General features: G+C 41.0%; 1 protein-coding gene across 2 annotated transcripts in view; it reads left to right on the top strand.

Annotated features, from left to right (window-relative positions):
* The window catches only part of MSRB3 (methionine sulfoxide reductase B3), a 183,466-nt gene extending 157,314 nt beyond the window's left edge, over nucleotides 1-26,152 (top strand). For both annotated transcript variants that reach the window (XM_069584718.1, XM_069584719.1), the window contains exons 6-7: nucleotides 13,025-13,122; nucleotides 22,942-26,152. In XM_069584718.1, coding sequence (XP_069440819.1) covers nucleotides 13,025-13,122; nucleotides 22,942-23,106 — 263 coding nt within the window. In that variant the 3' untranslated portion in view covers nucleotides 23,107-26,152. The remainder of the gene's footprint in view (nucleotides 1-13,024; nucleotides 13,123-22,941) is intronic.
* The last annotated feature ends 747 nt before the right edge of the window (nucleotides 26,153-26,899 follow it).

The raw sequence follows: 26,899 nt of genomic DNA, 5'->3' as shown, positions 1-26,899 counted from the left end.
TCCCCTGATCAGCATAGTGATAGGCAGGTCCACACTAAGTGATAATCCTTTAATTCAGTCCAATTTTGTTGTTAAATAATGAATTTGTGCTGATATTTTCTTTGTTAATTAATTCATTCAACAGATATTTCTATGAGCTATGCATTGAGGATATAATAGTAAAGAAAGTGGTCATATTCACATGGAGCTTGGTAGAAGAAGTAAAGAGTAATCAAAAATTACCCACTCAAAAATAAATAGTCACAAACCATGATACATGCTTTGAAGAAAAAGTACTGGGTGCTCTGAACATCTTTGACAGTGAAACTTGACCTAGAATTAAAACTCTGGATTCATTTATTCATCCATATTTAGTGAGTACCTACTACTGTGCCAGAAAAGCTGGACAGATTGCCATAGTCATTTAAAACTCAAACTCGTAACTTTCAGCTTGGTAGACCAAAAGATATTAGGAGCAAAACAACAACAGACAACTTGAAACATAAACTAAATATAAAACAATTCTGGGGATGGAATTCTATTTTAGTCTTTTAGCCTTTCTTCAAATACAACTTCTGTTCAGAAAGCTAAGGAGCAGTTGAGTACTGCTTAAGATTTTTTAGCATGTCTAAATATTTTTCACATTACTTATTTTATTGCAAAAACTCCATAAAAAAGTAATAGTGTGAGATATTAAACACCTTAGAAAAACAGAAAGGTGGAATCAGTAGGAGGGGCCCCAAGAACCCAAATATTTTAGCACAAATGTCATTATGCTCTCCACTAGCCATCAACCTGGCTCACCTTCCTTCCCTGCCAGGCTTTGTAAAGAGCAGTCTTTGTTCACTTTCTCCACTTCACATATGCTGTTCTGTCATCATCACATTGAAATGTCTCTTCTTAAAGTTCCTCAGATCTCCTAATTATTGAATTCAGTAATCTCCTCTCAGATTTTACTTGACTGGTCCTTTCTGTAGATTGTGTCACTACAGTCTGCCCTCCAGCCTTGAACAGTTTTCACTTTATTATCTAACTTTGTCTTGATACCCCTGTCCTCCTCCTATTTTCTGGAACACCCTCTTCTATTTTCCTTTGCTGACTCATTTTTCAGCTCACCGTTTAAATACCTGTATGATTCTCCACTGCCACCCTATTCTCCTTCTTCCAAACCTCATTCTAGTCTTACTGTCTTCTGTGCTCTGCAGACTTTCACATCTGTATCTTTAGCCAGGGTCTCACTTCTGAGCCCACATATTTCTCTGCCTCTAGTTTCACACTAGACTGATTTTGTTATTTTCCCTGAAAACATGCATGATGGGCATGATCCAACTGGTCATACAAGCTGGGAATCTAATCATAATCTGACCCTGCCCTTCTCCTTCACTCCCCCACAGGTATCCCAGTCACCACAATTGGAACTGTGCTCTCAGTCTCTGTAATCGCTCTCCTGATCCCCAGTCCCATTGCAATTGTCTTCATTTAGAACTTCTATTCCTGTACATAGTCTTCATCTGGTAGACCTGCTTTCATCTTCCCTTTTATCCCTCACCCTCCAGACTGCTTCCAGAGCCATCTTCCTAAAACACAGATCTGATCATGTAGTCTTTATGTGATTCCCCGTCATCGTGCCATTCAAAATGTCCCAGCAACAGTGCCACTGCCATTTAGAGCTATTGGGTTACCTGGCAACAAGACAGAAAAGCAAGGTAACTAGTAACCAAAATAAAATTCATGTTTGAACAGTGCTTTGCGTGCATATATGCATGCACACAGTCATGTCTGACTCTTTGTGACCCCATGGCCTGTAGCCTGCCAGCCTCCTCTGTCCATGGAATTTTCCAGGCAAGAATACAGGTGTAGGTTGCCATTTCCTTCTCCAGGGGATCTTCCCGACCCAGGGATCAAACTCATGTCTCTTGTGTCTCCTGCATTGGCAGGTGGGTTCTTTACCAGCTGAGCTATAGTACATTGTATTTATATTTTACTAGCGTTATTTATATTCATGGGCTTCCCTGCTGGCTCAGACGGTAAAGAATCTGCTAACAATGCCAGAGACCTGCATTTGATCCCTAGGTTAGTAAGATCCCCTGGAGAAGGAAATGGTTACCCACTCTAGTATTCTTGCCTGGAGAACCCCATGGACAGAGAAACGTGGCAGGCTACAGTCCCTGGGGTCACAGTGAGTCAGACACGACTAAGTGACTAACATTTTTACTTTCATTTATCATTATCTTCATTGATTTTTAGTATCTATAGATTGATTATAATTTTATATATATAAACTCTTTGCTTTAAGTATCATTTTTGCTTGAGGTACCACTCACTAAAGCTGAATGAAGCATAGGGAAAATGTTTGCCAAAACCGATGGTTTTATTTTTGTCATACTTACTATTAAAACCATTTACTCGAGAGTTTGCCACTTGAGAATTTGCCTCTTGAGACTGTTGCTTGTTTACAATAATGAAATCATGTCATCAGCATATGGGGGACGCTTGTCCTTATATTTGCTATGGCAGGAGGGCCAAAACACAAGAAATTCTCAAACCGCATTAAGCAAATACAAAGTTGAAAAGTAATCTAAGAAATTTTTTCCACTGAACTGTTCAGGGAGGAGACTATCCTCCCTGCCTGATTCTAAACCCAGAGGGCACTGCAGAGGTCATGAAGTAAGTGCTAATCTCATCTAGTTAGCCCATAATCACGTTTTAGCCAGAGTCAAATCTGAACCAGTTAAAGCTGCTAAACCTTACATTAATTTTGGTATTTTTTTTTATCAGTAAGGTAAAAAATAATATAATTGTGATTAGTGGAAAAAATTATAATGCCTGAAATCTGTTGCTTCTTTCCATAAACTACTAGATCAAGACACTAAAATCTGCAGTCTATTAAAAAGAATCTCAGCTTCTTGATGATAGACTGAGCATTTGTTATTCAGTTGCTAAGTCATGTCTGACTCTTTCCTACCCCTCGGACTGTAGCATGCCAGGTTTCCCTGTCCTTCACTATCTCTCGGAGTTTGCTGAAACTCATGTTCATTGACTCAGTGATGCCATCCAACTATCTCATCCTCTGTCACCCACTTCTCCTACCCTCAATCTTTCCCAGCATCGGGGCCTTTTCCAATGGGTCAGCTCTTCACATCACGTGGCCAAAGGATTGGAGCTTCAGCTTCAATACTTCTGGTGAATATTCAAGGTTGATTTCCTTTAGGATTGAATGGTTTGATCCCCTTGCTATCCAAGGGACTCTCAAGAGTCTTCTCCAGCACCACAGTTTGAAAGCATCAATTCTTCTTTATGGTCCAACTCTCACATCCATACGTGACTACTGGAAAAACCATTGCTCTGAATATATGGACCTTTGTTGGCAAAATGATGTCTCTGCTTTTAAATATGTTGTCTAGGTTGGTCATAGCTTTTCTTCCAAGGAGCAGGCATCTTTTAATTACACGGCTGCAGTCATCATCTGCAGTGATTTTGTTTATTAAAAAGAATCTCAGCCTCTTGTTCATGATGATAGACTGAACATACAAGTTTGTTTTCCTGTCTCCCAAGAAACCTCTTTAAAGTGACAATTTTAAAAAATAGAAGAAAGAGGAGGAGGAGAAGAGGGAGGAGAAGTTAAATAGGAAAAGAAACCTGTTGCAAAGAGAGTTAGATTGTGGGGAGAGTAATGGGATCTTGAGCAGACAAGAAATTATAACCAGTTTTCCCAAGGGGGGAAAAATGGGAGGAAATGCATTAATGGGTATGGTTGATTAAAGAAAGATACAACGCAGAATATGTGCTAGAGTTGTTTTGAGGTGCCCAGCAGAATTATCAAGAGGCAAACGGGACTGACAACAAGGTGTTGAATCGAAAGTCTAAAGAACAGCAAGACCAGCTTCTCATCTTCCTCGCTTTCATACTTAGACTGACAGATCATCAGTTAGTCACATGGCAAAAGAAGAAACCTGGAAGAGTCCTTTCTTCAGATATTAAACAGCCTCTCTGGGAGAATTGGTGCTGCTGTTCAGGTGTTGTGCTCCAAAATGAACCCTCAGTTCAGTTCAGTTCAGTTCAGTTGCTCAGTCGTGTCCGACTCTTTGCAACCCCATGAATCGCAGCACGCCAGGCCTCCCTGTCCATCACCAACTCCCGGAGTTTACTCAGACTCATGTCCATCGAGTCAGTGATGCCATCCAGCCATTTCATCCTCTGTCAGCCCCTTCTTCTCCTGCCCCCAATCCCTCCCAGCATCAAAGTGTTTTCCAATGAGTCAGCTCTTTGCATGAGGTGGCCAAAGTACTGGAGTTTCAGCTTTAGCATCATTCCTTCCAAAGAAATCCCAGGGTTGATCTCCTTCAGAATGGACTGGTTGGATCTCCTTGCAGTCCAAGGGACTCTCAAGAGTCTTCTCCAACACCACAGTTCAAAAGCATCAATTCTTCGGCTCTCAGCTTTCTTCACAGTCCAACTCTCACATTCATACATGACCACAGGAAAAATCATAGCCTTGACTAGACGGACCTTAGTCAGGACTAACAAATTCTTGGGCATCAGCTGTGTTCACAGAGCTCCCAGTCAGCTTTTCTATTCAGAGTTAAGACTAGTAAGGAAACAAACCTGTACTGTACCTGAAAGCAGAGGACCTTGCATAGTATAGCTGCAGAAGATAACTGACCCAGACCTCCATGCTCAGAGAGAAATGGCCAAAGATCACCATCGATGTACCAAGAAAACCAAGAGCACGAAAGACAAAACCCAAGACAGAGAGAACAATTACCCTAGAGAAAGCAGAGACATTTTAGAGAATAATAGGAAAGCTAAAATAAAACAACCCACTGATTTATATTATCAGGGGTATTTGAAATACCTCATATATAAAGATAAGATGATGCTGTTAAAAAAAACACACACAAAATGTAAAAACAAACAGAATAACTGGAGGCCAGGAATAATGTGGAAAAATAATCCGTCAGAAGGTACCCATGATTTGATGTCATTTATATAAATCATTAAACACTTAGAATATTATATATTGTTTATGGATATTACACTGCAGAAAATGAACCAGAACACGTGTTGGGGGGTGGCTTAGTGGCTCAGTCGTGTCCAGCTCTTTGCAACCCCATGGACTGTACCTGCCAGGCCCCTCTGTCCATGGAATTCTCCAGGCAAGAACACTGCAGTGGGTTGCCGTTTCCTTCTCCACATGTGTTGGGAATGGTACATAAATGATTATCTTTGTGGTACCAGGATGTATAGGAATAGGGAAGAAGGTTGGAGGCAGATCTGGCTATAATTGTAACATTTCATTCTGTTAGAAAAAGAGAAAAGTTGAAGCAAATATTTTTTTAAATTATTATCTGTCAGATCTGGATATCTGTTAAATCGTGGATGCCCATTATATTCTGTAAACTTTTGCATGTGTTTTAAATATTTGTAATTAAAAACTCAAAAGTTGAAATACTGAATTACAGAAAAATTTTGTACAATTGTATAATGAAAATCACAGTCTAAAAGACAGGAGAAAACGTGGCATGCCTTTTAACATGTGATGCAATGTAAAAACAGGAAAATGTTTGATTTTAAGCATTCTGAGATTATGACAATTGGACCATCCAGAAGGAAAGATAATCCGAGAACACTTCAGCTCTGCAATAAGCAATACATGTATAGTCATAATAATACACAGGCTGCTTGCTCATTTTCAACTCTTAGGATTAATCTATAAAAACATGGACGACTTAATTAAGGTTAGGCACTGGAAAGGCAGGAAGGATCAGAGCACTAAGGAGAGCCAAACAGTATTAAGTTATAGGATAGTCATGCATTCATTCAATCGTTACATAGTTTTTAAATAACATTCTTATGTTGAAGGCACTATTTTAAGTAACTGGCAATACGTGCTAAGTCGCTTCAGTTGTGTGCAACTCTTGGGGCCCTAGGGACTGTAGCCCACCAGGCTCCTCTGTCCATGGGACTGTCCAGGCAAGAAGACTAGAAGCAGGCTGCTGTGCCCTTCTCCAGGGGATCTTCTCGACATAGGGATCAAACCCAGGTCTTCTGCACTGGCAGGCAGGTTCTTTACCACTAGCGCCAGCTGGGAAGCCCTGTTAGCAATACAGAGGTGAACAAACTCCCTGCCTTTATTCAACTTTACATTCTAGTTCAAGAAACAGACGTTACCAAAGAAGGTTTTAAAAGAATTATCAATAAAAGGAATGTAACTGTAAAAATTAGAAGGGGGAAGGAAGGGGAGATAGTGTAAATATGAATATAAATCATAATTCACAAGAAAGAATCAATTTATAGTTCATAAACAGCACTGTTCACTGGTGAAATATTTTCTATTTGTGGAAAATAATGGTAGAACTATTCTATATCTGGATCTGTGTTGTCCAGTGTCATCACCATTAACTACATGTAACTGTTGAGAACCTGAACTGTGGTTAGTGTGACAAAGAAACTGAAATTCAAATTTTATTTAATTTTAATTAATTGTAATTTGACTTGTGACGTGTTCCTGGCTACTGCTGTACTGGACAGCACAGATTTAAAATGAAGGGATCAGATAGCATATGCATATCTTGTAGAAATAAATAGGAAGCCTGTTAAACATGATTGTCTACAAGGTGGGGAGAATTGAAAGGGAACATGTCACTGAGTCATCGTGCACTGTTTGATCTTCTGCTACATGCATGTATTTGGTTGATTAAACTTTTGGGTCTTTGAGGGGGAATAGAGAATCATCCTTTTAAAAATGTTATTCAAGTTATACCTGAAGTGAATAACTGGGCAAGAATCAGAGCTCTAAGCTTCAAACCATTTTTGTTATTAGGAGGTCTCCATAGAGAGTTTTATTATTTGGCTTGAGATAGCTAATAAGGTATATATTGGTCAGTGAGGTTAATAGTTTCTGGTTTCAGAGAAACTACAAGCTACAAATTTTGAAATACGGTCCTAGAATTATAGAGCTGTGAGAATTGCTATCTGTAGAAAATTATATCTGCAGATCTCCAACTTGTCTCACCAAAACCATGCTCAAGTATATATCATCATTATTAAACCATCACTCAAGCCCAAGTGGCCTTATTTTTGCATTTGAAGATAACAAAATACTTGTCGTTATATTTCAATTCAATGTATCCTTGGTCACCGGTAGTTTCTGCTGTGTTCTACTGATGGGTCATGTAGCTAATTTATTGAGGTTTCTAATCTTATCTGGGGGTTGAGGGAGTGGGTAGGGGAAGAGGAAGCTGTATAGCCATCCTTGTTAAATTAAGAGTAAAGGAATGAGGGCCACTTTTTCTAGACATGGTACAGATGGAATTGGCTTCAGCTTGTTTATAATCTGTTGCTAGTTTTAACAACTTGTTTTGAAGATGTTTGAGAGGAAGGAGGAAAAGGTTGGAAGAGAGAGCTAAGGAAGTTTTTCTCAGGGGGCAATTGGAATGAAACATTTTTAATCTGTGAACAGTACACTACTTTTGGAGAGCTGTATCACTATAAAATTCCAGGTTCAAGTAGACTTAAAGCAGCTTTGTTAAGCTACATTACGAGTCAGCAGGAATCGTTCTTCCTACTGCAATCTAAAAAAAATCCATTTTAATGTAGGTGGTAGCAAGCACCAATGACCTACTGTTAATAAACTAGATCACTTACTCTTACATTCGAGATGTAAATGAACATATCCTGGATTTGCATCACATTATACCAGCATATACCATAGACACCAATTTATGTCTGCAGATTAATTTGGCCTGATGTTTGGATAAAATCGAAGCAAAACTGCCATATCCCAATTTGTCGGTATGAAGGGTAGTACTTGTAGTTACTTGCTATTGAGAAAGGAGAATTCTTAGAAAGGAGAATTATTTATTGAATATAAGTTGTTCTTGATATTAATAGGCTAATATCTAAAAGGTACAGTTTATGGTCTTGGAAATAAAATGATAATCAGCCCATATCCAAACTCTTTGAATAGAAACAAAAGGATGTACTGGGGATAGGGTGAGTCAACTCTGTTTATACAGGTTTTCACATGACTTTTCTTTTAAAAAGTATATGGAATGCATCCAAAACAAATACTGTTTTGTTAGATGAGAAGACCAAAAGGGAAATCCTAGAGAAAGGAGGATGGATGATCTGTCTTTAATGTCAAAACTGACAAAAACACATCCCCCCCTCTTTTGCTCAAGATAATTTTCTCAACAAGACCCAGATTGCTTCAGTCTTTGCCTATCACCCTTTGAAGCACTCTCCTTATTATTAGGAGTGGGGGCAGGGTTTCCTTTGAGGATTTTTACAGCAGTGAAGAGTTCCTCCTTTAAATACTTTCACATGATGAGGGAATTCTGCTTTCAAAGTGCTGTCATCACTGTGGCTTCTCTCCCATAAGACGATTTATTCTTGGGTGAAGGTCCTTCTTAGTTTGATTGTCAATAGGACTTACCTTTCTGATGGATTCTCTTTCTATAGAGCTTGCTTGTTCTGAGAGATGCAGCAAAAGGGCTCAACGTGCTCTTTTGTTCACCTTACTGATGAAGTTGACCAATGATTCTCTTTTGAAATATGTTCCATCATATACAGTTATAAACTTCAACGTGGCTCTCTTTGTCAGCCTCCACCAATTAAGATGTGGGTGACATGTCCAATATTCCTGCTTGAAAGCTATAATTCTTCTACAGTGCAAAGGGACTCTGAATTTGGGGATGCTTAGTGTCTCTTTCAGTGTTTAGATAGCACCATGGTAAATAACAAAAACTATTCAAGTGTCAACAGTGTTCCCAGAAACATTGAAGTCTTTTGAGAACCTGTACTCCATGTCACTCCAGATCACCCTGCTCAGCTCTTAAATAGTCTTTTGGAAAATTCTATAAATATTTAATTCATGGAAGCAAAATGTATAGCTGTATGGTTTCATAGCTCATTTGAAAGCAGTTCTCTCCCCTCCCCAAAATCTTTAGTAGGCAGTGATTCACAGTTATTAGAGAAAAATTAGAATGAAGAAACCCCAAATAAAGCTTATCATTTTCTCAATATTGTTGCCTAAAGGTGAGTTTTTAAGTCTTCCTGGCTGTTTTAGATAAATGAATACAAATCTTGCCTATATCCCAAACTAGATGACATCATTTACATCATTACTCTTGGACTTTCCCTTTAAACGGTTTGGTCTTTAGAAGGTGCGGGAACTGGTATTGTCTAGGGTACCCATTCACTATCCCCTTCCACCTAGCAGCTCTTAAGTGCAACAGTGTATCTATCAACTAATCCAGACTAGCAGTAAACATAATTCTTAAACCCGACAACTTCCTTCCTGCTACAGTGTTTAAATGATTGACCTCTCAAGCCCTTCACTGAGGAAGAAAGTGGGACGTAAGTAGAGCACCTAGACTAAATCAGCTGTAGATTAAGACAGATTCTAGTTTTGGCTTTGCCACTTCCTGCCTGAGTAAGGCTGACAAATAACTCTTCCTTCTGCTCCCCAACCCTCTCCCTGCACAACCCAGTAAAGTGAGTAACCTAGATGATCGTTATGTGTTTTTACTACCTTAAATAAATAATAAGGATATTTCACCTGGATAGAGAGGCTTAATTATAGAAATTGAGCCAAATTGGATAGTCCAGTGAGAAATTAGAACGGATATTCCTTAATCTGGTTTTGTAAAGGAGTATGATTATGTTCTCTCCTCTTATGGACTCTATGATGTACTATAAATATTCATTCCACTTTCTTCTATAAGCCAAGTTGAAAATCAGTTTAATAAACATCTCAACTGTACGTCTGTACTGTATATCATGGGAAGCTCTGAATATACTGAAGTCAATTCCCTTCAAAATGCTCACCACCTAAACAGGGAGAAAGCATGAAAACAAATCACAAATCTAGTATAATGAGCAGAACAAGATAAGTATACACAAAATGCAGGGGTAAGCATGGGAAATGAATATATATTTCTCTGGATCTATTTTAAATTCTAGAAATAGAAAAATGTGTGTGGGGGGAGGGTGGTAGCTTTATGGTAAATTTTTTTAAAAAAACAAAACCTCCTGAGTTTTTACCTATTTACTGCTGAATCAAATATGTCTCCTCATAATATTATTTGCTATAAACTGTAATCAAACAAGACATGGAAGGTTTTCAACAAAAACCAGAATGTTCTCTTTCTTTTCATAGATAAATTATTTTTCAATGTCTTAAAACATTGGGATTCCCTGGTGGTTAAGATGGTTGAGTCTGCCTGCAATGCAGGAGACTCGAGTTTGATCCCTGGGTTGGGAAGATCTCCTGGAGAAGGAAATGGCAACCCACTCCAGTATTCTTGCCTGGAAAATCCCATGGACGGAGGAGCCCGGCGGGCTACAGTCCATTCGGTTTCAAAGAGTTGGACACGACTTCACTTTCACTTTAAAACATCACCACTAAGTTTTTCTTTAGTATTGGTAGCCTGGCATGCTGCAGACATAGGGTTGCAAAGAGTCGGACATGACTGAGCGACTGAACTGAACTGATTGGTGCTTCTGTCGTTAAACAAAGAAGAGCATTGAAATGTGTCAAGTAATCATCAAAAACCAAATAGTGTAGCCCAGAATATGTTGAGAGTCTCTCTGGAATTTAGAAAATGGGGAGAAATGAGTTTTCTTAAGGATACTGATGTTTCTTAGCATAATTGGGTTTTGTGGATTATTAGCCTATATCTACTAAGTTAAGGTTTTCTTGGTGATTTGTAGCAATCTTGAATTAAAATCAAGGAATTCAGTTCAGTCGCTCAGTCGTGTCTGACTCTTTGCGACCCCATGAATTGCAGCACGCCAGGCCTCCCTGTCCATCACCATCTCCCGGAGTTCACTCAGACTCACGTCCATCAAGTTGGTGATTCCATCCAGCCATTTTTCATCCTCTGTCATCCCCTTTTCCTCCTGCCCCCAATCCCTCCCAGCATCAGAGTCTTTTCCAATGAGTCAACTCTTTGCATGAGGTGGCCAAAGTACTGGAGATTCAGCTTCAGCATCATTCCTTCCAATGAACACCCAGGACCAATCTCCTTTAGAATGGACTGGTTGGATCTCCTTGCAGTTCAAGGGACTCTCAAGAGTCTTCTCCAACACCACAGTTCAAAAGCATCAATTCTTCGGCACTCAGCTTCCTTTACAGTCCAACTCTCACATCCATACATGACCACTGGAAAAACCATAGCCTTGACTAGACGGACCTTTGTTGGCAAAGTCATGTCTCTGCTTTTCAATATGCTATCTAGGTTAGTCATAACCTTTCTTCCAAGGAGTAAGGGTCTTTTAATTTCATGGCTGCAATCACCATCTGCAGTGATTTTGGAGCCCCCAAAAATAAAATTGGAAAGTGTTTAAACTCTGGGTGTTAAATCTCGCACTATGAAAGCTGTACTGTTGCATGAGGGGAGTGCAGGGCGGGGAGCTTGAGGGAATTTATTATAAAAACCTGGTCTGAGCTAATTTGTTTTTGTTTGAAACTGGAAATCATATTGTTGAAATTTGCATTCTGTTTTCTTTCAATAGGTGTATTAACACAAAGTACTCTGCTTTTAAAGGGCTTCCTCCTTTCTACAGGAAAAATTTCACTTCTGAAAAAGAAGCAATTCAGCAACATTGCACCTCTTTCATCATTTTAGGAATACAGACTTCAGCTCAGTAACTCCAGACATATTTTCTGGAAACATATAAAAACAAGCCCATAAGTACTGAACGTAAAACCTGGGTATACCCATAAACATGTGTACAATCTGAAAGTCTACTTACCACTGAGTTTTTAAAAGCTGTGTGCATATTTTAATAATCACTAGAATAAATGAAAATTGGAACAAGATGCTGTTTGAGAGAAGGTGCTACCTGGAGATTCCTGAGGAATACTGCTCTGTGACTGTCCTATGAAGTGAGCATGCCTCTTGCCCATCAATAGATAGCACTTGTGCTTTCCAGACAACTTCCTGTTCAGTCACTAAGTCACGTCTGACTTTTCGAACCCATGGACTGCAGGATGCCAGGCTTCCCTGTCCTTCACTATCCTCCTGGAATTTGCTGAAACTCATGTCCGTTGAGTCGGTAATGCCATCCAACCATCTCATCCTCTGTCGCCCCTTCTCCTACTGCCCTCAGTATTTCCCAGGATTGGGGTCTTTTCTGATGAGTTAGCTGTTTGCATCAGGTAGCCAAAGGATTGGCTTCAAAGCTTCAGCTTCAGCATCAGTCCTTCCAATGATTATTCAGGGTTGATTTCCTTTAGGATTGACTGGTTTGATCTTCTTGCTATCCAAGGGACTCTCAAGAGTCTTCTCCTGAGAAATTATATTAAGATGGAAACAACAGAATTTTAAAAATATATATTTTAACTATCCAAGTATTAGTCACTCAGTTGTGCCCGACTCTTTGCGACCCCATGGATTGTAGCCCACCAGGCTCTTCTGTTCATGAAATTCTCCAGGCAAGAATACTGGAGTGGTTAAGTCATTCCCTTCTCCAGGGGCTCTTCCTCACCCAGAGATCAACCTAGGTCTCCTGCATTGCAGGCAGATTCTTCACCATCTGAGTCACCAGGGAAGCCCTTAACTATCCAAACTAAGTACTTAAAAAGTATTAAAGAAGTATGGAATAGTTAAAGTTAACAGCCAGACCAGTTGGATTGTGTTTTGGAAAAAAAAATCACAGTGTAAAACTCATAGTGGTTCTGAACTATGCCCAGTGACTCTGAAGATAAGAACAAGAAGCAGAAATGGTGAAAGAGAGCTTTGTAAGTTTGGGGGATGTGCTCAAAACTACTGGATGTTCTAAGAGAGTTTAACAAAACATAAATCTCAATGCAGCTATAATCTGGATGTGAGGAAAAGGTTATTCTTAAAAAATAGTTGCATTTTTGCAAGATACTTTAACCTTCAGTCTTTGGCCTTTCTTTTTTCAGGTTGAAAAAGTTAAGCATGATTCATATACTAAAGATTTCCTTTCTATGCTTAGTATTCCTTTTAGAATTGCATTCTAACCCATGGTTGTATCTCTCTCTGTTTTGGTTCTTGTGCGTGCTATGCCCCAGGCTGGCCTTCATTCCACGACGTGATCAATTCTGATGCGGTGACATTCACAGATGACTTTTCCTATGGGATGCACAGGGTGGAGACCAGCTGCTCTCAGGTCAGTGTACCCCACCTAAAAACCCAAAATGTTGCTCATTCTGCTTTGCAAACACTTCCAAGGCTCCTGGTTGTGCTAAATATAGTAACTAAGGCCAATTGACCCATCACAAAAGTGACAGACAAACACAATGAGGTCTCTGTCAAGTCCTAATGATATCTCAGTCTTGAGGAGTTTAGCAAGTCCTATTAAATGTCGGTCTTCAACACTAGTAAACAAAATCATTGGTTGGAAAAGTTCTTCTTATTGACTCAGTACAGTGGGGAACTGAATGAAGATTTCATTACGTGACTTCACGTGATCTGACGTTTACTCTCTGTGTGTGCTCACTGTTCAGTCATCATACCTCTAATAATAATGATCCCAGCATGGTCAGCGAAGACCCCAGAAACGTCTCTCCTTGGATGGATGTGAGGAGGGAGGCTGGAGAACAGCAGTAGGAAGAGGAAGTTTAGTGGCAGGCTGTGCGAGAGCAGAGAGAGAACATGCGAGAAAATAATTCCTTCTATAGATCTCCTAGAAATAGGCCTATCCTCACGTCTAAGGATGTTCCTTTCACTCTCCTCTGACTGAATCAGTGCCGGATCTAATGGGAAATGAACATGTGTTGAGGAGGAGGCAAAAATATAGTTAATCTGTCATCTCAATCAAGAAACTTGAACTTAAACCCAGGGACATGGCCAGAACCTTCTTATACATAGATCTAGAGCAACTGCACATTCTAGTCCAGAGTAGGTCATCCTGCTCGACTTTGCTTTACATAAGTGAAATGTAAATCCGAGTGCTATGGTACGGAAACTCACTGATGCTAGAGTGCGTTGCTGGGGGCTGTCTCTTGTACAAATTAGAGGTGGAGGGGCACCGTCAGGCAGCTGTGAGAGCAGAGGGATTGCCACGTGAGCCTCCCTCAGCATTCTTCTACCTGCCCTTTAACCCTGTTCATCAGCCACAGGAGTTTTAGGGAGGAGGTGGCATATTTACTACCAAGTAGGGAGGAAGATTGGTTTGAACCTAACCATCTGATGAATTTCTATTTCATTTTTTTTTTTTTTAAGTAAAGCTGGCAAGTGAACTGTCTTCTAAGTATGAGGACCACTCTCTCCCTTGAAAAAGTAGGCTTTATATCTTATCTAAGTCACATTTTCAATTCACCCTCATTTCTCAGATCTGAGTCTAAGTGAGAAAGTGGTACTTTTTGATCCTGGATCTCACGCTCAGAGATTTCTAATTTAACTGGTCTGGGTGAGGTCTGAACATCAATGTTCTTAAAAGCTTCCCAGGTAAATGCTCACAGTAACCTTCTGAGTAGATAATGTTATTCTGTCTCATCTTACAGTGGAGGAAACTGAGGTACAAGAGGTGCGGTTACACTTGTGTAAATATTCATAGATTGAACTGAGACTTGAATGTGGGCATTTAGCTCCAGAGCTTCTTATGGTGCTCAAATGGATAGGTAAGTAGATAGATACAAGCACCATAAAAAGTCACATTGAAATAAGAAAAAAACAAAAAAACAAATCCTATGATCCCCTAGCAGTTAATTTAATTCAATTCAGTTCTGGATTCAATTGAATGTTTATTTTTCATAACTTCCACAAAAGCAAATTGCGAATATCTACTCAGGAATCTAAAACATTTGACAAAAAAGTAAGATAGGATGGTACACAGTCATTTATAACTTAGGTACATAGTATTTAGTAAACCTCCCTTAAGGCTAATGGTTGTGGGGGTTTTTTTTTCCCCTTTAGTTTTTTAAGCTGCCTTAAAGGCTGTTCTATGACTGCTCCTTTTTTTTTTCACTCAGAACCTATTTTCAAACATTGAGTTCTATGAAAATCATATGAAAAGGGACAGAAAAAGTAGGGCATAAGATAGGACCTTTCCTTCAGGGCCTACTCTCTGAAGTCTTTGTGACTAATTCTTAAAATTCACAGTTGGAATACACTTCCTCATTTCTCTGTGCCAGCTGCTGAGGTGACATCAGTAGTAGTCAAGATAAGACCCTTAGGAAGGTGTCTTGCGGGGACCAAAGAGGAACAAAACCACAAACTGTGCCCAAATTAGGCAACACTCATAACAGACACCACACTAACCCAGGCATAGCTCTCAGCCCTTGGTTAAAGGCCTAGTGACTGTTACTCTTCTTTGGGTACAGTTGGGTAAAGCACTAATACTCCTTTTCAGCCTCTTTTTCCACCACCTTTATTTCTCACGTAAGAAAGTGCATCTTGCTGACGATGCGTGATGTGTGTGTGATCAGTCGTGTCCGACTCTTTACGACCCCATAGACGGTAGCCAGGCTCCTCTGTCCATGGGGTTGTCCCCGGCAAGAGTACCGGAGTAGGTTACTATTTCCTCCTCATGTTTCTTTTGCTTCCTGCATTGGCAAGTGGATTCTTTACCACTGAGCCACCTGGAAAGCCCAGAAAGTGCTTGACCCTTTCTTAAATAAAAGTCTTAAATTTATAGAAAAGAGCAAGGGATATTTGTTCTGTTTCTTTCTTAAATGTAGAGACAAAGGGAGGGAAATTTGTTCCATTAATGCATGTGCAAAAGTGCATGCTTTGGGAAGTAAGTGCCACATAGAAAATAATCAGGTTCCAGCCCCAAAGAATATGTTTGCTGGAATCTTCCCCATGTGGACAGAGTGGGCCTGTCCGCCCCACTTTGGGCTAATAGCTCGCTAAGAGCCAAAAGTGTGTATCTTGCCTTTCAGTTTCTTTGCCGTTTAATTTGTGCTTGATACAGAAATTCATTTTTCTTTTGTTTTACATTTTTCTTTAGTTTTCTCTTTTCCATTTTCTCATTCATCCTTTTTATCTTGACATGGGGTGGGGGGTGGTGGGGGAACTGATTTAATGGTTTCCATACTAGAGAACGGAGAAGGCAATGGCAACCCACTCCAGTACTCTTGCCTGGAAACTCCCATGGATGGAGGAGCCTGGTAGGCTGCAGTCCATGGGGTCGCTAAGAGTCGGACACGACTGAGCGACTTTACTTTCACTTTTCACTTTCCTGCATTGGAGAAGGAAATGGCAACCCATTCCAGTGTACTTGCCTGGAGAATCCCAGGGATAGGGGAGCCTGGTGGGCTGCCGTCTATGGGGTCGCACAGAGCTGGGCACAACTGAAGTGACTTAGCAGCAGCAGCAGCATACTAGAGAAACTGCTTGTATCTTACTTCCTGGTTTTTCATCCTTAATACTGTTTTTCACTATCAGTTTATCTTTTCCCTTTTATTCTTTCAGTTTATGTAGTCTTCTACTTGCAACTTATCCCACCTTTTTTTTTTTAAAAAAAAAAAAACCTTTGGATGTGAACATGGTAACTTATCTAATTTGCTTCTCCTCTTAATAAAACTCTTGTGTTTTGAGTTTACATGGCTTGTCATTTCTCTGGACTGAATTGCATCAAAGGAGTTTGTGTTATGACGAATCTGTTAGTTGTTTTCAGTATCTTAGAGACATTTTCAGCTGGACGTGTTATGTGGAATGCTTCTTTCTTTATGGTAAAGATGGAACATCTAAACAAGAAGACCCTTTTACTGCCAACTTAACACCAATAAACTGAGCTTCTGTGGATAAAACCAGTAGACTCAACTTGCCTGCAAGGCAATATGGTGACTTCTTTTGGTCTATGGGTCTCTAATTCTTGCTTTAGTACTTAGAATTCTTCTTCTTCCGCTTCTCCTTTTTTTCCCTTCCCCATCCTCCTTTCTCTTCCTTCCCTATTTCTTCTTCATGGTTATATGAATCCACCATGCAGTTAGGCCTCATATTTGGGTGCATGCATGCATGTTAAGTTGCTTCAGCAGTGTTTGACTCTTGGCAACCCTATAGACTGTAGCCCGCCAGGCCCCTCTGTCCTTGGGATTCTCCAACCAAGAAAACTAGAGTGGGTTGCTGTGCCCTTCTCCAGGGGAATCTTCCTGACCCAGGGATTGAGCCTGGGTCTCCTGAATTACAGGTGGATTCTTTACTGTCTGAGCCAGCAGCTGCTGGTGCTGCTGCTAAGTCACTTCAGTTGTGTCCGACTCTGTGTGACCCCATAGACGGCAGCCCACCAGGCTCCCCCAAAGCCCCATATTTGGGTAGAAATGACAAACACATTGGGAGCCATGCCTACTGCCTCTTTATACTACATTGTAGCTTTACCATGTGTCCAGTGACATCTTAGGTTGTAATATTTTAGTAAAATTTTTATTGAGAAAGTTAAAGATTTATTCAGTACAGTAATCACTTTCCAGAGAAATATTATAGTCAGGTCCTTCTGAAAGAATCTCTGTGCTTCCAGTGATTTTAGAAGGACCTGATCTTTAAGTTAACAACACAGAAAATAAGCAAGGGTAGTAGAGCTTCCTTATTTCCTTCATCAGGATTCCTGCTTCTGAAGGAAAATGGTTATCCTTTATATTCTGATGTTCATTGCAACTATACCTGTTTTCTTTTACCATTCTATCTACTAAGTTAAGGAATAATACTCCACTTATCTCTTCCAAAGTGGAACTTTATCTTAAATCTGCCCACTTTGGGGTGGGCATACATGGGTTTCTCCCCCCTGGCTGTAGCAATTTCCTAACAATTCTCAGTTATAAAGAATTTTCCTCAATTTTATATAACTTACATTTTTAGTTAATGATAAAAATATGTTGCTTCTAATCCAGTTTCACTGATGACTATCAATAATTGCTTGACAGCGTCTCCCTAAACCTCCAACCCCAGCCTGTTAAGCAACATTGTCAGGAATTTAAATTCAGTGGAAAGAGGTAAGATTTGCATGATATAAGCTGCAGTTCAGCAAGATAAGTCCCTCCTGGAAATACTTGGGGAATTCTTCCTTCTTTAGATCAAGTTTCTATGTCTGCAGCAAATGGGAGACCAATAAATCACCGAACATTTTGTAATAATCTTTGAGGAAACCACCAGAAGCCTGAGTTTACCCAAGCTGGACTCTGTTTATGACTGCAGCTATTACTGTTTGAATCTATGGTAGAGTCCCTTAGTTTGTTTTAGATCATTATTAATTTGTTCTAAGTCAGCCAAATCAACAGAAAGGTAAATATCCACCAACACAAAGTATTTTTCAAGAGTTGAACAGTTTTGGGTTAAACCCCAAACTTTATTAATCTTTTGCAGATGACAACTCATATATTGCTGATGATTAAAGATACCCATGTGTTACAATAGGGTTTCAGACTCACAGCCCCCTCTCTCTTTTTCTTGATCTTTCAGTAAAATCATAATGCTAAACTGGTGACTTCACAAACCTTTCCTTGGCAAAAGATTAATATCACAGGCACAGAAGAAAAGAGCCCTACTTACGCACAAGTGTCTTCAATAACGGTGGGAGAAAACAGGATACTACTGGCAAAGTCAATTGCTTTTCTTCTTAAAACTCTTTTCTCCTTCCCATCCTACCCCATGCGCCCAAGTGTAAAAGCCCAGCTTTGAAACCACTTCATCTTGTAGATCAAACACTTAAGAGAAAATGACAACAATAAAGCCTAAAACATCCTAGGAATAGCTGGGAGAAAACCCTCTAAGACAGTTGGAAATACATCAGTGCAGAAATATGTAACTGGGTTCAATGCACTATTTGTATTTCTTATGCACACAATTGAGAATTGCAGTCAGATTTTAAGGAATTATGTTAAATTTGATGCCCAATCACTTTTTTTGGATGTGGGGGTTGGGGTGGGCGTCCTTTCCTTTTGTTCTCTGCAGGTTCTTTAGTTGCCAGTTTTTCTGAGTGAGAGGCTTAGGTGATAAAGGATTCCTGTGGGAATTAAAAGTTTTCTTTTGAACAATGCTTATCTCATGCTTCCTCAGAATGAGAGCTAGAATATTCTGTCATAGTTTGTATTTTACCTATAAAAGAAAGAAATACATAACTACCTTAAAACAACTTTCAAAATGCACACCGAAGATGCTACCCTGAAATAAATCCTTAACAGCAGGTTTCAGAGATTTCTTCATCGGGCAACCAGTTTGTTTCAGTTACAACCAGGTGTGCTGAGAGAGCCCAACACATTGCCAGTTGGCTGGGGCAGGGGAGGCAGAGCTCGCAGGCAGCTAAAGAAACAGTGTGTCACTGACAACTTCCATTCATCATCCCAGCCTTCCGCCAGGGGTAGAAGGTGGAAAGAATGGGCTCCATGTGCGTTCCCCTCAGGGAGGAGCCTTCAAGCTTTGTGCACTTTTAAAAGAAATTGAGTACTAGTCTTTTGGACTGCAAGGAGATCAGACCAGTCAATCCTAAAGGAAATCAGTCCTGAATATTCATTGGAAGGACTGATGCTGAAGCTCCAATACTTTGGCCACCTGATGAGAAGATCCAACTCATTGGAAAAAACCCTGATGCTGGGAAAGATTGAAGGCAGAATGAAAAGGGGATGACAGAGGATGAAGATGTTTGGATGGCATCACTGACTCAATGGACATGAGTTTGAATAAGGTCCGGGAGTTGGTGATGGACAGGGAGGCCTGGCGTGCTGCAGTCCATGGGGTCACAAAGTCGGACACAACTGAGTGACTGAACTGAGCTGAACTTTTATGGGAGACTGGGTGTTCCTGGGAGGAAGCAGAAATGGTACTGTGTGGTTAGGCTTCCTTCAGGCAAATGGTCTTACAACTTTACAGGCAGCCAGATGGGCACGTATATGGTGGCGATGGTAGTTCAGTTTCTAAGTTGTGTCCAGCTCTTATGACCCCATGGACTGTAGCCTGCCAAGCTCCTCTGTCTGTGGGGTTTTCCCAGGCAAGAACACTGGAGTGGGTTGCCATTTCCTTCTCCAGGGGATCTTCCCTACCCAGGGATCTAACCCAGGTTTCCTACATTGCAGGCAGAGTCTTAAAAAACTCAGCCACCAGGGAGGCTCATGTATGTGGTGGCACAGATATAAATGAACACTTTGCTCAAACCGTAAAAAATCTGCCTGGAGTACAGGAGACCTGGGTTCATCCCCTGGGTTGGGAAGATCCTCTGGAGAAGGAAATGGTGACCCACTCCAGTATTCTTGCCTAGAGAATCCCATGGCTAGAGGAGCCTGGTGGGCTACAGGCCATGGGTTCCCAATAGTCAGACACAACTGAGCGACTAACACTGTACTGTACTGGTCCTCCCTCACTTACGTGAGCCTAGAGTGAATCTTCCAGAACATCTTGTGCAAGCATGATGAAGCAATCACTCTTATTTTTAGGGGACCCACATCTTTTCTGAGGATTTCCCTACCCCATCCCATCGCCAACCCATACAGTTGTTTGCGAATGATTTTTGTTGCCTTTTCCCAATTATAATTTCTCCTCCTCACCTCCCTCCCATTTTCTCTTGCCTGGATTAGGGACATCTAGAATCTGTGTTTTTCTTACTGTTTAACAAAAAAACTAGTGTCAGACTTAGCAACTGAAACTGCAGGCTGATAACCAACTCAAGTCCAATAGATTAAATTACTCTAATTTGGGGAATGAATGATCTGGGCACTAAATACTAAAAAATGGCTTTAAGTATACCATTGCTATGCTTTATTTTTGAAGTAAGATAAATAGAACCATTCGCTAAATATGCCTGAGATGATTAATAAAGGCGCTATCATTTATTTTTGCCCAGATAACTGCATTCTCTCAGTAAAAAAAAAAAAAAAAATCAATCTGAGGCTTTTATGTGAAAACTCCACCTCTCAGATGCCAAGTGATCAAAGTGCTGGAGCTGCATGTGAGATCAGTAATTGTGCACACGTACTGGTCACCGAGAGCACCAGTTCCTGTTGGCCTGCACACTGACTGTTTTGGCAGGCAGAAATAGGTGCTTTCCTGTGTCCACTGGGTAAGCATATGTATTTTCACTGGTGCATCTTAGCTGCTGATGCCTGAAAATTTGGCCTCAATTGTTTATAGAAAGGAAAAGCAATCTGAGCTGTCAGCCTTGATATTACCTAAACCTGCATAAAATGTGGAAAAATAATGCAAGATTTGTTTTTTAGGCCTGTTTCATATTTTCCAGGCAATAGATCAAATCAGTTCAGGGTTCATTTTTAGTTCTTTAATAAGCTGACACAGTATGTTGGCAGTAAAATAAGAATGCACTTTTAACATGAAAGTGCCATATAGTCGAAGTTGCTATTTGTGCTATTTATTAATAATAGAGAGCCCTCGAGAATGGAGCTTAGCACTTTCAATGGGGAAACAGATTCTAGTCCTTTCCATTGTAATAAGCACCATCCTTCACCTCTCTCTCATTGTCTCCGTTTGGTATGGAGGGACAGAAAACCCCATTCCCCTGTCAAGTCCTGCTTTCTTTCCCTGCAGTGGATAAGTGTTTTATATACCAAATGAGCACAGTGAGAAGAATTAATAAATCATCTCTATGCCCCTTCTCGCATATTCTTCCCTAAATTGTGACTCCTCCATCTGCTTGAAATGTTCTCCCCAGATCTGCTTCTTCACTTCCTCCAGGTTCTCATCCCAAAGTTACCCTGGGAGAACTACCGTTGACCACCTCACCTAAACTGTCAGCTCCCAATCTGACAATCTGTATCACTTTCTCTCTGTTTTAGTTTTCGTGGGTTTGTTTGTTTGTTTGCTCCTGAGTGTTTATTTCCACCTACTGTGCTTACGGTTCCTTATTACCTTTGTGTTTTCTGTCTCTACCAGTGGAATGTAAGTTCCACGAGGCTACTGCCTGTACCTCTGGAGTCTGGGACAGTACCTGGCATAAAGTGGGTATTCCGTAAATATTTGTGGATTGAATAAATGGGGGTCACTTGCCCCAGGCTTTGATTTCTTTGTTACATAACAAACAAACGATATGTTTTTGTAGCCTGTTTAAATGTGCGCTAAGGGCTGCCGTCTATGGGGTCACACAGAGTTGGACACGACTGAAGCAGCTTAGCAGCAGCAGCAATGTCTCCATACCCTTTACCCTGTCCCTTACTACCCTGGGAGATAGTAAGTGTGACCTGTGCGGTTGTCTCCTGGAGCTGCACTCAGCAGCAGACAGGTGAGCCAGCCTATTTGGAGACACTTTCTCTGGGCTGGATTTCTCCTAAACACCATCATAACCAACCATCCCTCCTTCTGCCTCTGTCTGGACTCTCCGCCTCTTCTCCTTCCCGCTTTGGGGATAGTCAGTAGCATGGATTGAGCTCGACAGCTTGTTCTTCTCCACATGATCCAGTTCATGCAGGAAAGCAACCCTCCTGGTACCCACCTATCCAAGGCCAGACTAGTGGACTAGTGACATTTCCATTCGCCACGCTGCAGTCCTGGTGACCATAACGTAAATCTGTTGCACCCTGCCATTGCTTTACTGGGCTCTAAGAACATCCAATGCTTTTCTGATATTAAGTTTTACTGCCCATGAAAGCAAACAACACCTCTGTCACGGCCAGTTACACAGTATCTTCTACAGTGGACTTCTGCATATCTGAAACCCATCCATCCAAAGCCAAAAGCAATGCTGGTGGGAGGGGGTGGAGATTTTATTCTGCCATGTTTCTTACAAGGGGAGATCAAGGGTCAACTCAATTCATGAAATTACTGCAGTCATTTTTCAGCTGGCTGAGCGGCTTCACAGATCAAAAACTACAGTGGCTCCTAAATAATTTCTGATATGCACAATTCTAGTGTTTTTTATTCTCAGCATGTGGTGCAAAGCCTGCCAGAAACCATCTTTGTAGCTATTGACAGGCAGATTAGAAATCATCCACGAGGGTCTCCATCATTTCTCCACAGGCTGGTCATCCATTTAAGCTGCTGACTGCGAGTTCCCCTCAAAGCCTGCTTTGTACACACTGTTGACCTACAGTTTGTTCTTCTGTTGCAGTGCGGTGCTCACCTCGGGCACATTTTCGACGACGGACCTCGTCCAACCGGCAAAAGATACTGCATAAACTCGGCATCCTTGTCTTTCACCGCTGCAGAGAGCAGTGGCCCCCAGGGGGACAGTGCAGGGGGCAGCCTGGCCCCTGGTGACAAGACGGAGCTGTAGAGAAGCGGCCGGAGGTGGCGACAGAAGAAACAAGTGTACTTAATGCACAGCTTATTAAAGCGAATCCCATAGCATTTTTCTCAAATCTATTTTTTCAAAACTAGAAGGGCAGTTTTATGCTATTGGTATTTTTCTTCTTGCTTAAACAGAGGCCCTGGCCATCCATGCATTTTGCTGTTGACTAGATGGGGAACTGCAGATCTTGAGTGAACTCAGAGATAGCTTCGAGAAACTTCTTTACAATCCACTTACGTAGCATTTGGCATTATTTTCTTCGCCCACATAGCTTCCTTTGATTTTTTTTTATTTTCCGCCCCCTTGTTTAAGAGGCATAAGGTGCTCGGTCTCCAGAAAAGAAAATCAAGGTCTGCTCTGCAAAGCGGAGACCAGGGCTGAGGGGTGGTGGGGATGTTGAGACCTGTGAGACACATGGCTGGAGGCGTTTGTGCAGATCCACCTAAGATAAGGATGGAGTGATGTCTTAGGAGACTTCTCAGCTTTGTGGAAAGTTTGAGCTAAGGTCATTTATTCTCACTAAAAGGGTGTGAAGGTCTAAAGTCTTTCCTTGTGTTAAATTGTTGCCAGATCTGAGGGGGTGCCCTGAGTGTTGTGGCAGAGAAGTAAACATTACCTCATGGTTAGGCCTTTATTTTTATTTTTTCCTTGAAAACATCAGAATGTAAGATAACTATAAAATGTTGAGCCCCATTTTGTCCAAAGTTCACAAAAGAAGAATGTCTGCCATTGCCTTTTGTAAGTCTGTCCCTCCACACCTAATACCAGCTGCAGCTGGAAGGGCATTTTGGTGAATTCCCCATGTAAAATAAAATATTGGGAACAACACACTTCATTAAGGCAAGAGAATAAGAGAGAAAGCAGAGAAGGCTGAGGAGGAAGCCTGGGGGTAGATGTCCAGAGCCCTGCAGAAGAGCTGACCGCAAGTCACCAGTAGAGCCTGGCAGTGGTGAGGATGGGGACCCTGTGCACAGGGCCAGGTGACCTCCTAGAGGATGTTGGGGCTTAAAATAGAAACAGCCGGGAGCTCACGTCCCACCCTTGACACTAATCTGCTGTGTGACAAGGGACAAGCTATTTGCTCAGCCTCTCCATGCCTATTCTTTATGTATAAATGCGGACTTGGAATATTTGTAAAATAATTGACACTCTCAGGGGAAAATTACTGTATTGCTGTACAATTAAGATCAGTGTTGTAAAATTAAACTGATCTGGTTCTAATTGCCTCAAAGGCCGAAGCCCAGGCATTTGAAATGGAAAGAAGCAGAGAGGGGTTGACTTAGCTGATTGGTATGGAAACAGTTGGGCCAAGAGCCAGAAATTTTTCTTTGTAGCAAGATGGCTGGTTTTACTCTAAGAAGCTTGGCTCGGCTCGGTTGCTGTATAACATTTAGTCTGGTGGGATGGATGTCATTGAGCACAGTAAGGTTTTTATGGCTCTGAGCAATGGTGATACACGTTGGTATTGCCGCCAGGTGTGAAGGTACAGTGTATGACTGATACATATTGTGTTTGTAGCCCTGAGTGCTAAGCCCAAAGTGTAGCTTTTAAAAAATAATATTTTGTAAATTTTTGAAAGCTTATGAAAACTGACATCTTTCCTTATCAGCACCAAGACCAAAAATAAGAAAGAGAAACATGTGACAATCTTAAAGAAATAATGAGACACTAAAATGAAAAGTTGTGATCAATCCAAGTGTCAGTGCGGTCATGCCCACGTCCTTCTGTGTCCCTCCACGTGCCACCTGGTGAGGCCCTGACCTCCTGTGATCTTCACTGTCACAGGGCCACACCTTGGCCATTCCAGGCCCATTGTGCCCTTCCTCCCTCGGCTCCCAGATGTGGTACCTCAGGTCCTGGGGTCACTCTGGAGTTCACAGGTTTCATTCCCCTAAGACCCTGAATTTAAAACCCTTGAAGTCTTAGCGTCTAGACTATCTTAGAAGTCTTTTCTGACCTCACAGAAGGAGTCCCAGCATTTCCCAGCAATCCATGGATCCCTAAAGACACAGGTCTCCCAGGAGATGTCCGTCCCTCGTGTGGTCCATCCTTTGGAGGCTCACACAGCACTTCTTGCATGGCTCCCTGCCTTACGTGGTGGCCTGCCCTGGGGTCTGCCGGACATAAGCCACAGTGTTGGGCTAGACAAGGAAGATAAACGAGGGGCTTCTCCCTCTCCACAGAGATTCTGGATTCTCATTGTTCCTCCAGTTTTATTGTAGGGCTTAACATTCCCCTCAAAAAGCTCATCTTCTAATGCTTGGTCTTTGTTTCAAGAAAAGCCAGTTTTCTTCTACCACATTTTCCAGCATCAACTTTAAGAAAAATGCAACCTCCATCGCAGAAAGAAAGTGGGGTGTATGCATGTGGTTTAATTTCAGGTTGCTTTTGAGTTTAAGTGGTATTGAATTTCAGTATATTTCTGTCTTATGTTAAAGAAATATATTACTAAAATGTAAGTGAGCAATAATGTCAGCTGTCGAGCACTAGATTTATTTTTGCAGGATATGGAGTGCAATGAACTGAGTCAATATGGTGAGGTGTATGTGATCTGTGGGAGTTATACCATTTAACGCAGGAAATGCATGGGACTTTCCCTCTCTGCACTCAGGCCCTCCCTATACCATTAGGAGACACAGGTTTCTTTGCTGATGTGTAAAAAAGTTCTGTCCATACACTTAGGTAGAATGAATCTGAAGAAGGCAACAATTTGTATTGTACTAGGAGATGTTTCTATGTGTTCATACTTTTCACTCTATAGATACATTTAAACTCAATGCAAATGACATAGCAGTTTGAAAGTCTCCATGTTCATTGAATTGAATATGCCTTGCTTTAAAATATGGAGTATGATGAAAGGGATTAGTGTTTTTTCTGAAAGTCAAATACTACTTTTGCCTTAGACAGCTTTGTAATAATATTTCTCTAAGCAATTCAAAACTTTTGAAAAATGACATGAAATTTTCATTAAAGACGTTTTCCTATGTTTATTGTATATGGAAATTATTCAATAAAATTTCTTTATAAAAATGCCTCTCTGATTCCTAAAGACTTCTCTTATTTTTATCACAGATGCATAGACCATCCACTGGAGCTGGCCACAGGCTGCTCTGTCTCCTTACCCAGCTGATGTGTCTCTTTGTAGAGAGGGCCTTTATCTGGTGTGACTTTCATAAGCGGGGCTCTGAGAGTAGGATCCAATCCGCTCTCCATACCTCAGGACAAGAGAGGCCTCCTGGGATCCGAAAGGTTGGAGAGAAGGGAAACTCTTACAGGATTACTCTGCCTTCACCTCACCTCTGCAGGATCTTCAGCAGCTTGTATGTATTTTTGTGCTTAAGACATGGACTCTGGCAAGTTGCATCACAATAACTCTATAGCTGAAAATGCAGGAATGATACCATGTCGATGCCTGGGCTTCTGGTAAAGAAACTGACTGGAGACTTACCCTGTCATCAAGGACTGGTTTCCAGGGAGATATGTTAGGGGCATTTCCCCACTGCTAACAGGTGACTCACCTTTAAATATCTCTAACAGAAGAGTTTTAATATAGTATTATTTGTCATTAAAAGTTTTTAGTTTAATTTTTTGGTTCGTTGTGTTGATTTTGTTCATTTTGAGAGGAGACTCGAGGTGATGAGGACTTTTGTTTTTCAGCCAATTCTTTAAGAGTCATACTTCTGGGATCCTAAAATTCACAGGCCAGCAATTTCATGCAGTGTACCTGAGAACAGCGCTCCTCAGAGTGTGGTCCCCAAATGACAGCATCAGCATCACC

Source organism: Ovis canadensis, chromosome 3, assembly GCF_042477335.2.
Source record: "Ovis canadensis isolate MfBH-ARS-UI-01 breed Bighorn chromosome 3, ARS-UI_OviCan_v2, whole genome shotgun sequence".
Lineage (NCBI taxonomy): Eukaryota > Metazoa > Chordata > Mammalia > Artiodactyla > Bovidae > Ovis > Ovis canadensis.
This window is presented reverse-complemented; position numbering and strand designations above follow the sequence as displayed.